Source organism: Onychomys torridus, chromosome 18 (assembly GCF_903995425.1).
Source record: "Onychomys torridus chromosome 18, mOncTor1.1, whole genome shotgun sequence".
Taxonomy (NCBI): Eukaryota; Metazoa; Chordata; class Mammalia; order Rodentia; family Cricetidae; genus Onychomys; species Onychomys torridus.
The window spans coordinates 29,005,426-29,021,611 of record NC_050460.1 but is presented as its reverse complement, the minus strand read 5'-3'; the positions used below and the strand labels follow the sequence as shown (position 1 = coordinate 29,021,611).

At 44.9% G+C, this 16,186-nt stretch overlaps 1 protein-coding gene across 15 annotated transcripts in view; it reads right to left on the bottom strand.

Annotated features, from left to right (window-relative positions):
* The window catches only part of Dst (dystonin), a 419,328-nt gene that overhangs the window by 67,943 nt on the left and 335,199 nt on the right, over nt 1-16,186 (bottom strand). For all 15 annotated transcript variants that reach the window (XM_036168011.1, XM_036168013.1, XM_036168012.1 and 12 more), the window contains 2 exons: nt 3,601-3,762; nt 2,038-2,208 (listed from right to left, as the gene is read on the bottom strand). In XM_036168011.1, coding sequence (XP_036023904.1) covers nt 2,038-2,208; nt 3,601-3,762 — 333 coding nt within the window. The remainder of the gene's footprint in view (nt 1-2,037; nt 2,209-3,600; nt 3,763-16,186) is intronic.

The window sequence follows — 16,186 nt, the reverse complement described above, 5'->3', positions numbered from 1 at the left end:
TGCTAGCTCAAGTGGGTTACTTTGGGTGGACTGAAATAGCAAAACCTTTGGCAATTAAAAAGACAAAGTCAACTAATGGATTTTATTGACTGAGCATCATTAACTAACCCGGGAGAATAACTTAAATTAGTTACCAGCAGCAGTTATATAATTAAAAGCCAGACAGATACAATGGGTTTCCAGTAAGTTTCCTTAATCCTCCTTTTCTGTTGTCAGGTAAGGAGCCTGAACTAGCGTCTCACGTATCCCAGGCAACTGCACTATGATTACGTCATATCCCCAGGCCGCTTGTTCATGTTTAATTTCCAGACAGGGTCTCATGGAGCGGTTCACTAGGCTGTACTCCTGCAGGCCGAGAACATGTGACCCTCCTACCTCTACCTGCCAAGAAGCTGGGGTTACAGGCCTACGCCACAAGGCCTGGCTTTATTTCTCATGTAACTTTCTAATTGGCTAAAGATTTCAGAGAGTTTTTAAAGAGCTGATACAGAATGTAGAATTAAAGGAAATAGTACATTGTTAAAAATCTGGGGCCAAGGTAAAGGTTTTTAAAAAGTTTAATCTAGCAAATAGTGTATGTATATACAGGTTACAATATGATGTTTTAGTATATGTGTACATTGTAGAATGATTTAATAAAACTAATTAACAAAGCTAGTACTTCCTCTGCTTACAATTTGTGTATGTGTTGAGAATATTTAAAATCTTATTTTGAAATATACACTAGCCCAGTGGTAAGGCACTTTCCTAGCATGGCTTAAGTCCTAGGTTCAATTCCAAGTAACTCGTGGACACACACACACACACACACACACACGCACGCACGCACGCACGCGCGCGTACACACACAGAATATGCATTATATTATTATTACTATTATTTATGCCTGCTAACTAAATTAAACCAGGGCTAGAAAGATCAATTAAAACTTGGTTAAAGGGGTTAGGGAGATGGTTCAGCAGGTACACGTGCTTGTTCTGCAAGCATGAGGACCTGAGTTTGAATCCCCAGGACACACATAAAAAGCAGGACAGGACTGCATAGGCCTGCCATCCTAACATTCCCCAGTGGGTGGGTGGGGACAGACAGACAAAGAACCCCATGCCAGCCAGCCAGGCAGGCTGAAGTGCGAGACTCTGGCTCAGTGCGAGCCCCTGCGTAGAGGAAACAGGGTGAGGAAGATGAAAGGGAGACACCTGATGTCCTGTGTTAGCCCCTCCATTCATGTACTCACTTGCACACCTCACACATACTCACACACAGTTCTGATTAAAATTTTTATATGTAACCATTAACTGAACTTCAAATAATCTACTCCCCATTTAAAAAGTTATACAGGAGAAACCTTACTAATACACCACGTGCTCTGCCTTTTCCCATGTGTCATTTCAAATCACAGCTGCTACATCACTGGGAACGTCATTAAATGCTTCATGTCTGACCACTGCACCATGACGAACCCAGAACTGTCCATCAGCATCGGAACATGCAGCAGCACAATTCCCAAGCATGTGCAAACTGAGGGTTAGCATCCTAAGTGCTAACCTCTTAGTATTTATTCTACAAAAGGACAACTCGGATGGTAAATCTTATGTAATAGAGAGCAACGATATTTCTGTCCAAATGCCACCTGGCCAGTGAAGGGTTTCTTGGCTGTGGCTTCCAGCATCCCTCTACTCCAGGGCTTCCTGACCTGACCCTTGGCTCTGTCACTGCCAGATTCCCACCTCCTCATCCCTGATTTGAAGTCCTTCTAGGTGACATACTGACTTTGTGATTGGTTTTTCATAGCCTTTTCCCCCCTTAGACTTTATGTTCAACCAGGGACTCTTGTCGTTTTCATTCAGGGCTGCATTTCCTGCAGCTCGAACAATGCCTTGGCCAGAGTAGGCAGCAACCAGTAGGTGCTGGCTGAGTAGCTGACAATATCCAAAGAAACAAGAAACAGTTACTATGACCTCTGATTAGCATAAACAAGGAGGTACACTTATTTTTAATGATTTCATACAAAGTCACATGAAAATATCACTAATTTACCTTTTGCTCTTGTATCTGGGCCTTCACCACTTTGAACTCAGCTGATGGAGGCTTCTGATTGGCCACAAGTTCCTCGGTGTCTGCCATCCAGCTGAGCAGGGACTCCAGGGCATCCTGGAACCTCCCACAGTGGAGCAGGGCCTCCTGCAGCTGGGCTGCCCTCTGAGCCACCTGCAAAGTTCCAGTTGTTTCAATTTGTTTACTTGCTTCATTAAAGGAAGGAAGGAAGGGAGGGAGGGAGGGAGGGAGCTGCACACTAGACCCTACTTCTCACAATTATTTCCTAACTTGACCACATACATTCCCCTTCCCTCCCTCTCCACATGTGCGTGTGCGTGCATGCGTGCGTGCCTGCGTGCGTGCGTGCGTGCGTGTGTGTGTGTGTGTGTGTGTGTGTGTGTGTGTGTGTACAAGGCCGGAGAGGGACTTTGTGTGTCTTCTATTGCTTTCTACCTTAATTGGTGAGACAATGTCTCACCAAACCAACAGCTTGCCATTTAAACGGAGTCAGTCAGGATTCCACCTGTCTCCATCCCCCAGGGCTGGGGTTACAGGTCAATGTCACCTGCTTTTCGGTGGGTGCTGAGGTTCCAAACTCAGGCAGGCACTTTACCTACTATCTCCCAGCCCTTTTCTTTATTGTGTGTGCACATGTGTCCTATGGTGCTTTCCCCTCTGTTCACAACAAGATGCCATTCTTGGACTTTGCACTGTCGCCACAGTAAGAAGCAGAGCAAAACAATACAGTGGCAGCCAGGTCTATGATAAAGGTAATGGAGCTACTGACACTCCGAGGGAGGTCTGGAGATCCTACTTGGGATCCCTGCTATTATGCCATCCCCCAGCTGCAAGTGACCTTGGGTTATGCTAAACTATATAGAAGTGAAAGGTTAATGCCGTCCATGATGGGGTGGGTCTTTGTGGTGACTTAGCTATTTGGGCAGGAGGGATGTCACTCATGCTCTAGGAAGTAACCCCTCACTTATACCCAGTTTAAAAAACAAAACAAAACTCAAACTCATTGGTCTCAAAAAGGTGGACTTCAGTGGATTCCCACTTTAGTCTGTTGTTATTGTCCATCTGGGTGAATGGATGTTCACATGCGCCACTCCAAGAGAAGTTAACACAATAGGGAGCCTGCATCCCTACAAGTCACAGGAGCAAAGGAGCCACCACAGCATGGGAGGCAAAGGCACTACCATGGCATGGGCAGCAAAGGAGCTACCACGGAGACAAAGGAGCCACCATATCATAAGAGACAAAGGAGCCACCATGCCATGAGAGGCGTGCATGTTCTTTCAACACAGGGACATCCACCATGGCTGCCTAAAGTGACACCTGCTGGGTCTGCAGCCAGGTCTCTGTTGAAGTTGAGATAATGGCAGGGAAAGTCCCGTCTCAACCCATGAACTTTTGTCATTCATGGTCCCTGTCTACTGCTATTCAGTGTAGGGCAACATGAATAGAGCATGCTTGGGCACGTGCGGCTACTAGTACAAATATGACTACTAGTCCCCAAAGATGACACTGATTACTAAGGGGTTGACAGGACCGGGCAATCACCTTCTTATTGAGAGTTTTCCACCGTGTGTTGACATCATCCAGGTCATGCTCCAAACCCTGAGTGCAGGTGTTTGCAGCTGCACTCTGAATGAGGCCTTGACCTAACCAGTTCACATCTTGCTGCTTCACCTGCAAGGGTTCAATTTCTTCTTTCTGGAACACCTGCAGGTTGGGAGAACCATACTGTATTATATTATCCAACAACCACCAAATATATGAAGACCCATTATTTAGTAGAAGCTAGCAACTGTCACTCAAGTGAAGGGAACCACTGTTACCAAGACATGGTTTACTAATACTTTGTGAGCATGAAATACAAATTTGTGGCACCTAACAATATATCTTACGTACATTTCATAAGGTCACTTACAAAACCAAGATAAGTATAATGGAATTTCCTATCAGCACAATTTAACTCTATGAAAAAAATACATAAAAAATACTAAGGAGCTAATGATAAGATGCCCCTTTCGAGTCAAGGAATCCTCATGGGACAACTGAAGCTTGAGACTCAAGTTACAAGTGGAGACTCACTGATAAGACAGCAAAGCAGGTCAAGAGGCTAAGGACACGCCAACCCAAAGGACCCAAATACAAGAGCAGTGAGTGGAGAAGGCAGAGGCATGTGGACACAGGGCACACGGGGGTTCCACAACTACTGCAGGGGAATGCCCAAGGTGACATGGTAGGACCCATAGGCACAGGGTGTTTCACAGTTGCCAGTGGCAGAGAGGAGGCTAGAGCTGACCTAGAACCTGACCCTAAGAGAAAGGGTAGGGTCAGAGCCTCTGGCCTTGAATCTCAGTTGCCCAGAGGAAGATTACACCTCATGCCTGCTATGACATAGTCCTCTCCTGAACATTGTAAACATCTCCACTGAAAGAAGGAGTACTTGAATCTTGATTATAAAACACGAAAGAAAAACTCAGTTCGACAGATAACTTCAGGTGCACAAGTTCTGGTGCCGAAACAAGGACAATGTGAAAAACCAGTCCCGAGACTGCCAATCTGTACATAACGGCTTCCAGTGGAAACCGCTTGGAAGAACCCGCAATCAAAGAATTTGAAAGAACGGTTAAACTACGTTCAAACAACTCAAAGAGGATACGAATGTACCCCAAAAGTACAAAAACAAAGACCCGAATGAAAAAAAGAGTATTTCCAAAATACGATAACAGAATCTCACAGAGACATAGAATTGCCGCAGAAAACTCAAATTGAAATGATGCTAGGAAGAAACAAACAAACCAGTTAGGCAAATTAAGAAACCTTAGTGGGATGCCACAGAATGGAACGTGCGGAAGACAGAGTAGCAGTTCCTGAGGACAAGGTGGAGGAATTCATCATTCAATAAAAGTCAGTGATGGAACATGGAGGAGCCTTGGGTCACCATGAAAAGACCAAGTCTTCTAATGACAGCAGAGACTGAGGAGAAGTTCTCTACACCAAAGGCACAGGACAGATCGTCAAGACAGACATGACTGAAATGATCCCCCCCCCCCCCCCCCCCGCACCCACGGCCCCTCATCCCTGGATCTGGACCCACACACTGGCTGTGGTTTTCTCTCTGTTTGCTACCACTCATCAACCTGCTGTCAACAGTTTCCTAGCACTCTCTCCCTACTGTCCACCCTATCCGACACACAGCCCCCCAGTTGCTTGTGGCTTATAAAAGATGTACTATAATTCACAGAAACGGAAATTACTGTTTCGCGTGTAACAGTTCTATACCCTGGGCCTGCAAGGGTACCTAGACAGAAATATGTACACAATAGTTATTTGCCAAATGGGTATCAACACAGAAAAGATACACCTATCTTGGGTGGATGCTATCAACTCCTTTCCAGGTAACAACGAAGTAACACACCATTTTTTTAAAACAGGCAATATTAATATTTATAGTGTCGGGCTTGGAGAATGCTATGAGAAAAAAAAATCAATTATTTTTAACTCACTGATGAAAATTTTACCCAGATATTAAGGAAGAATAAGGTTTGGGATTCTGAGTCATTATACTGAAGGACGCCATAAAAGTAATTAACGGCTGGATAAACAGAACATATGGAAACATAATAAAGGCAGATATATTAAAAGAGCACCTCAGGAGGAAATTATAAAGTGAGAAAAATAACTGTGAAGGGTGTTGAAGCCAAGGAGACAATTCCCCAGCCCCTGGCCCAGTGCTGAGCACACAGGATACTTCTATGTTAACTGCAAGAGCGAATACATGGGGAACAGCAAACAAACGAGGCATTGTTTCCTCTGAACGTCCCGGTAACAAAAAGTTCAAGCTGCTTTTTCCACTGAAAATGCAGACAGACACTTCTGGGCTGGCTAAGGAGTTCTACGTCAATTAGCAGCTTTAAGGATCACATACTGCACACAGCAGCAGATACCCAATCAGTGCGGAGAAAACGTCATGTTCTCCTAAGCCTCAAAAAAGGTGTGACTCGCTAAGTATGTCAACAGAAAACTGCAACAGGCCGGAGAAGAAAGACTTGGGCACTGCGATTCTGTTTCTTTTCTATGAAACCTTCTACTTCCAGAAGCTAAGTAAGGGGATGTTCAACAGCCTATTTAAAACAACAACAACAACAAAAACAAAAAACAAACAAAAAAACACACACACACACACACAAAAAAAAAACAAACCCAAAAATCCGCACAGGGTCAAGAAAATGGCTGCACTCTTGTATGTCATAAAATGTTTCAGGGAAAAACTTTTATTTCTCTGTCAGTTTTCAGGACAAGAATCTTACTGATACAACAACGTTCTAGTAAACCGTCTGCAACCCTGATCTTGGTTAAATCAAGGGTTTGTTATCAGAGCAGGTCTACATGAGTCTGTGATCATTCTCCAAAATTCTTCAAGATGACCGCAACCAGCAGCTGAGTTACAGGGAAAAGCCCAAGTTCACACATCAGCTATGAAATCCTTTATAGCTTTAAATGAGCAGAGCAGTAAGGTGTGGACAGCGGGGCACGGAACAAGCAGTGCTTCTGGTATGTTTAGATTACTTATCTCTGAGTGCTAACAAATACCCATAAAGTCCTGCACCCCCACCCCACCCCACCCACTCAGCACACAAACACAGAGAGCCTTAAAATAAAATGGAGTTAACGCCGAGGCCAAGTTTACCAGAAGAGCTTAGGGGAAAGCACCAAATAGCCACCTTGAATCTGAGTGGGAAGACAAAAATTACAGGCTTGATGGACAAGCTCCACTTATTACAAGGCTGCACCCTTTACTGTCTTACCTCATCTGCGGCCCTCAAGAGTGAGGGTCTACCGAGGCCTGCAAAAACACACCAGCTCCTCTCCCCTGTAGGCTGGTGGGTGGAGTGCTCTGCAGACCACAACAATGCACTACTGTGTTTGTACCTTTACGACTAAGCCTGCTGCTGCTTAACAGACTCAAAACAACTGCCCTTAAACGGTACTATTTGAACCCGCAATTTGTGCAGAAACCGAACATTAACCTAAATTAACAGTGGGGGGATTCTGAATGGACTGCCACAGCCACCGTCTGTATCACCACAGGGACCCCCTGGCCCCCAAACATCTGGGAATGATCATTCCAACGATCCCTAATTCATTTGTTACACCAATGATTTATCAGTTGCTGGCATCTGGCAGGGTGCTAATCAAAGCCCTCAAATGAGTGACCGAATTTGATCATTATTACAATCATTCTTGACCAGTCTGAAACAGAACCACAGGCAGCTGCCCACTGTGGTGTTCCAATTCCATTAATTACCTGGGCCAACTGGAGGCCATTGCAGACTGGGTCCAATGTTCCTGCCTGGAACCCCGTTTTTCTGGGCCCTGTTTTCTTTCTTACTGGTATGAGTTGGCGGGAGCCTTTCTTCTGGGTCACCGCCATCTCCTGGGCAGAAAAAGGGGCCTCTACATCACCCTTGGATGCCATGTTGCATTCGACTGAATCATACTGGGTCAACAGCACCACATTTTCTAGCAAACCTGTGTTACCAAAGTCTACATGCCGCTCTGCTAGGTCTGTGGGAGAGAGTTCCAAACCCTGAAGGGGCTCCTCCTTACATTCCCTACTGTGTGCTGTGATTTGGGACTCCCCTTGTCTGAAACTTGTCTCCTCTTCTTCAGAGTGGGAAGCCCACTCGTGTTCTCCATCTCTCGGCACAACTAATGCCTTGCACTTTGTATTCTCTCTCAACTGGCTCTGCACACAACCACCATCTTCACCATGGAGCACCCTCTGACCATCCTGCAGAATCAACTGGACATTGTCATTGGGGTGGGGACTTCGACATGAAAGCAGGGGGATCTTCTGCTCACTGATGGAGTCAGCTGAAAAAATTGGCCTATATTGCTCTGATACACGAATATCTTCAGCAGAAGACAGGCTTCTAATCAGTGGCTGGTCTCCACTTAAAGTGCCCTGTTTTTCTTCTTTCTCTGCGGGGGGACTACACAAACCCAAGTCATCTTCCTCTGAAGTCTGAGAATGAGTGCCCCATCTGCACTTGCTGGCCTTGGTAACAGCATCTGACAAGTCAGTAGGTTCAACAAAAGGACTTTCACTTTTGTTTGTATGATCCATAAAATTGGCTGGAACAAACATCCGCCATGACCTCCTGTGCTCTCTCTTTTCTGCCTGAGACTTGGGTTTGGGCGGACCGGTGTTTCGAATGACGTCACTATTGAGTTTGAGGGCATCAAAGATCGCTTTTTCATCCAGTTTGCTAGCTTCCCGACCTCTCAGCTCAAATATGCTGGAAGAGGAAAGGGCACCATTGGAGCACAAAGAACTGCCATCCAGTGTCCGGTGACTGTAGGGCAAAGTCCGCTCTGTAAAATGCCTGGATGACAGGCTCCCTTTGGAACCTGAGTCTATCTGTTCGTTTAGTCTAACTGTGTCATAGATCGACCGCTGTGGGACATAACAGTCCTCAATATTCAGGTCCTCTTCCTCCTCACCCTTCCCAACACAGGGAGGATTCTGGCGTAAACAGTCTGGTCTGCTGAGTGGCTTCCCCATTTTCCAGAGAGTCAAAACAAATATTGCAGCTTCCGACACCCGAAGGAAGAAATACAGTAAAACATTTTCCAAGAAGGTCTACTCATGAATAGAGCTGTGGTGTGTCCAGCATAGAGGCATAGATAACAAGGCATAGTGGCTGAGGTGTTCACGGTCATCACCAGTGCATCTGCGTAAAACCTGGTTCTAAGAAGTAAAGTGCAATGAGACCCAGAGTTTAGCTCTGGGCCACCTCCGGCAACTCTAGCAAAGTTCCCTTCACTCACTCCCAAGCCCATAAAAGCAAGCACACAGCTAATGGTGGCTTAAACACTCTGAACATTCCACTCTGAGTCCATTTCTCCTTTCAGTCTAATTTTGCGTGAGGTTTCCAGATTAAAGTTTCCAAACGAGCAAGCATTTTAACAGGCTGAACGTTAACTTCGGCAGAACTCTGGTTGACTGTAATCCACTTAAAAGATGGCTTGCAAAACTCCATGTTCTTTACAGACAAACTTCAGAAATGCAGACAAACACAAGAGCCATGTATTGTTCAGATCGGAAGGCACAGAACAGATTCTCGGAGAAAAATAAGTTAAGTTTGACGTTGTAAAAAAGTTAAATTTTTCTTCTAAATGGGAGGGGGAGCCATATATAAATAAACTCGACCCAACAGGCAGTCTTTCTTCCCATATTAAGCTTCTTTGAGGTTACCCAGAATTACCCAAAAGAAAAAAAAAAAAAGGTCGGGGCAGTAAAACCCAGCAACCATTAAACCGTCAAAAAGCATGTCCAAAGCTTCTCTTTAAAAAAAATACTTCCCCGGGGATTCTTATCTGGTCTTCTTCCTGAAGAAGGCTTCTTCCACCTGAGGCGGCTGCAGCTCGAGCTCCGGGCTTCCTGGGAGGCAGAGGCAGTTCGTACGCAGCCAAAGCCCCGGCCGCTGCCCTCTGCCAGGGCAGGCTGCGGCCGCTCCCGCCGGGGCTCGGGCAGCGTCAGGGCGGCGGGGCCTCGCAGCACACCCAGCCCCGGCGGCATCGATCTGCTCCGGTCCAGGGCGCGCGTCCCCGACGGCCGGCCGGCCGCTCCGCTCCGCTCCGCTCCCCGCTACGCCCTCCCGTGACTTAACTTCGCAGTCATCCTGCCCACTGGGCTCCTGCCCCAGCCCAGAGCGGTTTCAGGGGGAGGAATCTCCAGGCCTGGAGGCTGTAAGGCAACAGCTTGGTGACATCAGCGGGGAGCCGGCCGGGATCTGCAGCTGGGAGAGGGCAGCCGGGTTCAGATATCCCGAAACCCTCTCCCGGGCGGCTTCAAGCCCCGGGGGGACCGAAAGGCAGCGGCGGCAGAACCTGACACCGGCGGCGGCGCAGGGACAGTCCTTCCCACCGCTGGCTCGCGGCTAAATGAGTTGGGGGTGGGCTGGGGAGCGGGGTGGGTGGGGGCGGCCAGGTCCCTGTCCTTCCGCTGAAACCGCTCTCCTGCGCTGACGAATCAGTTACTGAAGCAGGACCAACAGGGCCACTCTGAAGTCGCCGGTTTTTATCCTTCCTCTTTAGAGCCCAAGTTCAAAACTGACTGTTCTCCACAGTAAGGGACCCCTGAGGGCTCCTCGCCCGGGCACTGCTGACGTGAATATTTGTAGTTACTAATAATCCACACACAAACCTCTTGAGATTAACGCAAGGCCCAGGCAAACCGGGAGCCTAGAAACTGACTGGTTGTTTAATAAAATCACATCTACAGATTTTTATCTGTTCAACAAATGTTCTTACAAAATTACTGTTCAGCAAGCCAAACCTTAGCTTTTTTGGCAGAAATGACAAGAATTATTTAATAAACTCTATCCATTCTTGTATGAAATAAGCCACGCTGCCAGAAAACTACCTAGCTACAAAGGCAGGCAGACTCTTAAAAAAAAAAAAAAAAAACCTCATACCTCATAAAATAATCATTCATGAACAAAACGGTGCTGACCCCCAAATGAAGAAAGCAGTTGTGGTATATTTCTGGGATTTTTACAAAATGTGCTGTGTTGGGGGGGGTAGACTTCTGTACCTTAGGTATCCCAAAAATATTTCATAAACCTGTAAGTTGAATTAGAATATCTTTACAACTAGAACTCACAGCCAACAATTACTAGATGCAGCTCAGGATGTGGTTATCATTAAGGTGAAAAGCACATTTATGCAGACATTCATACAGAAAAATCAGGTCTAAAATGCCCATCGACACCCTGATTGATGTCATGGTCCAGAACTGAAAGGTTTCAACCAGCACATGATTCTATGGTGTCCAAGCACAGTGAAAGGAAAAATGTGTCCACAGCTACCATGTCAGAGCACTGGACTGACTCCAAGGCTGGGAGCAAGTAGAAATCAAAGGCCTTGTTCTCAAACTCCTACCACCTTAGAAGCATAGAATGCTATCTACCCAAAGAAGTAGGGATCATTTCCATGAAATCCGGGACAGTACCTTTCTCCAAACTGTTAGGTCCTTATCAACTTTTCATAAAGAAAGGCCCTAACTCAGCCCACCTTAGGCTGAGTCATAAACACAATATTAACCCATCCTTGTGAAAGGCTGAGTGAAACACATAAACTTGCATTTGAGACAGGCAGTGCATTGTAAAAACTTCATAGATAATTCATCGCTAAATTCAAATATTCAAAGCAAGCGCTGGGGAAATGACGTCATATCATCACTGTCCCCATCTTAAGGCGAAATGGGAAATAAAGACAATACAATGGGCACAGTACAGTCTGGGAGCAGGAAGCAACTAGGGAAAATGTGCACAAGCTGATTATGTGTAAGCGTGAATTCTTATCACCTTAGTGATTTCAACTTATTGTATTCTGGTTCCAGGTAATCACTGTATTATTTGCAGTATTTTGAGATGTCTAGCAATAATTCACATGTAGGTGTTACTGGAGATCACATGGAAAGCTACATCTAGATTAACTTAAAGGTCCAACACTGGCTTATCTTTCACCTTCTATTTGGTCTATGTAGCTACTTCAAAAGTGACAGTCCCCACTGCTGATGAAACACGTTACGCTGTGCTACACACCCATCATGAATCGTTAGGGCACTCACCTTTTCATGAGAGGAAAACACACTGGGTAAGAGGGCTTTGCTAAACAGTCAACACTTAGGGCTCACACACAAAATCACAGTGCCATTTTCAAGACGGAACTTAGCCACGTTATGTGTGGAGATGACCAGCTAAATTCCCTGCTGTCTACTCAGACACGTCCATTCACCATCAGCACTAACCGAACTATAAGCCAAACAGCACCCCGCTGCCACTTCATACTTCTCAAGTGAAATCCTTTTAAAGGAAAGTCTTGCAAGTAATCTTATTACCAAGTGCCACAAATCACTTTAAGGGAAGTCATTAAAGGCTAATTTTCTCAACTTAAAACATGGAAATTTTAAACCTGGGAGACTGGAGACATTATGTTTACTCCGTCACGAAGTGGAAAATGTGTGAATACATACTACATTATCTAGAAAAACTGACCAAATTCTCTCTCGGGCCAACAGTTCCTGCAATCTGGTTATGAGACCAAATGAGAAATAGGAGGTTTTGTGCTGCAGTTCTGAGACAGGCTTGGAGAGCAACAACTTTTCTTGTTCTTCCTGAAGGAGACAAGGCACCAGCTGAAGAAGGCTGGGAGTGCCTACAGTTTCTAAACTAAAAACCGCCTCACAAATGACGGCAGGGCTTGAGCCGTTGATTTCCATGGAAAGTAATTCACGGTTAATAGCGAGCAGCAGAGCTAAGTGTTTGGTGTCTGATTCGGTGCAAACGGTCCGCAGCCTCTCTAACAAACAACACTCATCATCTTTCCTATAACAACTTCGGTACTAGCAGCACACATCTGTCCCACCTTCAGTGAGGCTCCTAGGTGCTCAAAGATACTCTGCACCGAAGACAGTGGTCTCTATATAAATCTTACTAATTGAAATAAATACACTAAATAGCTCAAAGCTCATGTTTTTAAAGGCCGCCAAGCATGCAAAACCAGCACACACATTAATAACCGTATTCAACTTCTTTCAGAGAGCCACAGCCACGCAAAATCTGAAAGCACTTTCCCTATCAAAATAGGGATAAGAGAAGCAATGTAATCTTGCCCTTCAGACGATTACAGATGTGTGTGTGTGTGTGTGTGTGTGTGTGAGAGAGAGAGAGGGGGGGGGGGTCCAGACATTTTCAGCTGACAGGCTAGGTTCTTTTCTGCTCATTTGCATATCGTCTATTAATATTTGCCCAGTGATTAGAAGGCTGCACCTAGGTCAGTAGTAGAGGGCTAACCTAGCATGAGACACCGTACCCAATCACATGCTAAAATTTTTTTTAAAAGTTTCTCCATCAAAATTTCTTATCAAGAAGCAGATATACAATAATTCCATATTAAAAAAGCAAAAGCCTATTTTCTTATCTCTTGTTCTCCTATGCACACACGGATACACACACTCAGACTTAAGCAACTTCCCACTTTAAATACTTACGGAGCTCTCTTTTTATTTAAGGAAGGACTACAGTGACTGTGTAGTGGGTAGTTTTTATGATCACTTGAAAGATAATTGGAACAGATAATTCACTTAAAAACAAAAACAGCAAAATGAAAACTAAATCTTGTTCTAGGAACCTTGGCTGAAATTGTCTTCAAAACAAACTGCTATTTCTTTCATCTTTAGTGAACTGGCAGAAGAGAGCCATGTGCACAATCAGCAAACCCAGAGAGAGGCCCCTCCCTGCCCAGCTCCTTAAACAAAATTACATTCTGTGTGTGTGTGTGTGTGTGTGTGCGCGCGCGCGCGCGCACGGGGTTGTGGGTAACGTGATTCAGCATGCACATAGAGGTCAGAGGTTACCTTGTGGGAGTTGGTTCTCCCCTTCACCATGTGAAACTTGGGACACCAGGCCTTGGTGGCAAAGGCCTTTCCCAGAGCGGCCATCTTGCCAGCCCTCAAGCTCCCTTTGACAGTTTGTCCTGTGTGTTCCTTATGTGATGGAGGGAAGTGGGCAGCCACGTGTTAGGCCCACTTAGGGTGGATCAGAACATGGAGTACTTCATCAGCTTAGGCGTGAAAGCGTGATCTCTGCACGGGGACTAGGAGCTTCTGTCTTGCCCACCAGATGTGGTGTTCTTTCACCCTAAAATCCTAACAGCTACTTTGATGTGGCTAAAGAATGTGATCTTCCTGGAAGCCTGTTCTTCGAGGTAGCTCCCATTGTGAAAATGTTTTCACCTTTGTAAATACTGATGGAAGGCACACAGCCTGCTAGCCGACAGTCTGTAACAGAAACCAGTCCACTAAGACATGTCTCTTACCCCAAACCTCTCCTAAACCAGAGTTATCTAGTTCCCCTTGTCCTCAACACAAATGGGTAGGTTATTCATCTCTGATCTCTACTAACAACGTGAATACTACTATTAAAACACACTTTCTGGACATTTTAATTTCACCTTTAAAAATATGGTAACATCACAGTGGTTGTGCTGGGGGCCATTGAACCAGTATTTTAAGAAATCTGTGCATAAACTTCCTGGTGTCTCCAGTGCCATGATATTTTGCATTTTATTTATCCAATATTCAAATCCTGCCTGGGTTAGATAATGCCTACACCTGGACAAGACTAAAGTTATTATAGCATACTTGCATGTTCTGGTCTATGTCTCTGATTTCAACTTGACTTAAAAATTCTCTGTTCTATGAAATGTTATTTCCATTTTGAAAACAGAATTGCCAGTTCATACATAGCCACTTGTACCAGAGACACTCATGTGGAAAAAATAAATTACAAAGGAGGCAGAATGAACAGGAAGTGAGGTCTAAGTGCTTTTTTGTTTTATTTCATTTTGCCATGGACTAGAGAGAGGTAGGGTCCAGAGTTAGCTAAGATGGGACACTATATATTAATTGTTCAGTGTCTTTGATCTTCACTGAAATCCACGTGAAATCAACAGTTCATGTGGTGACACTGTGTCGATGAGAGGATCTGACTGAATGCCAATGACATCAGGGACCATTGTACATACTGTAACCAGTTACATAACTGTTTCATTAAACAAAAATGTGAACGCTGGGCGGGGGTGGCACACGCCTTTAACACCAGCACTTAGGAGGCCAAGGCAGGTGGATCTCTGTGAGTTGGAGGCCAGACTGGTCTATATAGCAAACTCCAAGCCAGCCAGGATGACAGTGAGACCTTGTCTCAAATAGATAAGTAAATAAATTATACACACACACACACACACACACACACACACACACACACACAGCACACAAAGGTATGCACCTATACTACTTAACACATCTTTCATTTGAAAATAATCCAGAGTTAGGGCTCTACAAGCAGGACGGAGGAGAAGCAAGACAGCTTTTTTTCCTCCTTCTGGGAGACACACAGAACTGATCTGATGTTCATTCAGGCCACAGAGTTATGACACTGTGCAACAGAACTGAATTGCAGGAGCAGAGAAGCACAGGAGGAAAATGATACACTGAATTCTCAACCGTGGAAAAGGACCTGCCTCTTCAGACTTTAGTCCAATAACTAGGAAAACGAAAGGCCCAAGAAATCAAACAGGTAGTTTACAAACTGGCACTAACTAAAGAGGCATTAGTCTTTTGTCAATTTTTTTGGAATCTTCTTTTGATTGATAGTGAATCGGAATGTTTGATTTAGAATAACAAGTTTTTAGTCATTATAGTTGAATTGATATTTTTACCATAAATAAATTTTGCCCTTTTAAAAACAAAGTCAAATTAACAGTGATTTCTTCAGCTCTACTTGGGGGGAGGGGGCAGGGAGATCTGTACTTCAGTCTACGTTTCATGAGGTGAATGTCTGGGCTCCCCACTGGCAAGTCATGTGGTAATTAATGACCACTAAGTTTCCGTCCTGCTCTCAAGCAGCGCAGTGTGTGCTGAGAAAAACCATCACAGGATTTTATCCATGACACTAGGGTGAAGGAAAGCCACCTGGTGGATTAATGTCAAACTGGATTATATTTGAAAGTTCATAATGAAAATAGGTCCAGCCCCTCAGTGCTTTTCTGTTTCATTCTTAAGACATTATAATGACTGGCTTTTCACACAATGCAAATCATTCCACTGAATTGGTTTTTAAATTTTCAAGAAATGTATTGAAAATAATTCCACAAAAGACTAAGACCCAACAGAAGCTAAACTAAGATCTGCATGACAAGCAGGATCCTTTACCGCTTTAATAGAGACAGAGACAAACACTATAGTGACAAGCGGGATCCTTTACTGCTTTAATAGAGACAAACACTACAGTGACAAGTGGGATCCTTTACCGCTTTAATAGAGACAGAGACAAACACTACAGTGACAAGCTGTCTGGACCCCCCCAGCACACTCACAAAAATGTCTACCAACAATAAATAGGGGGTGCTCATTATCACAGCCCTCACAGCGCGGACACCACACCAGCGTCGCACACACTGAGTTCACACTGTTCTTAAGTGGCGGTTCTGGTAACAGTGGCTTGTTACTCAGGTTCATAACTTAGGCTACACCAAAGCCAATGTGAAAAATTTCCAGAGGAAAATC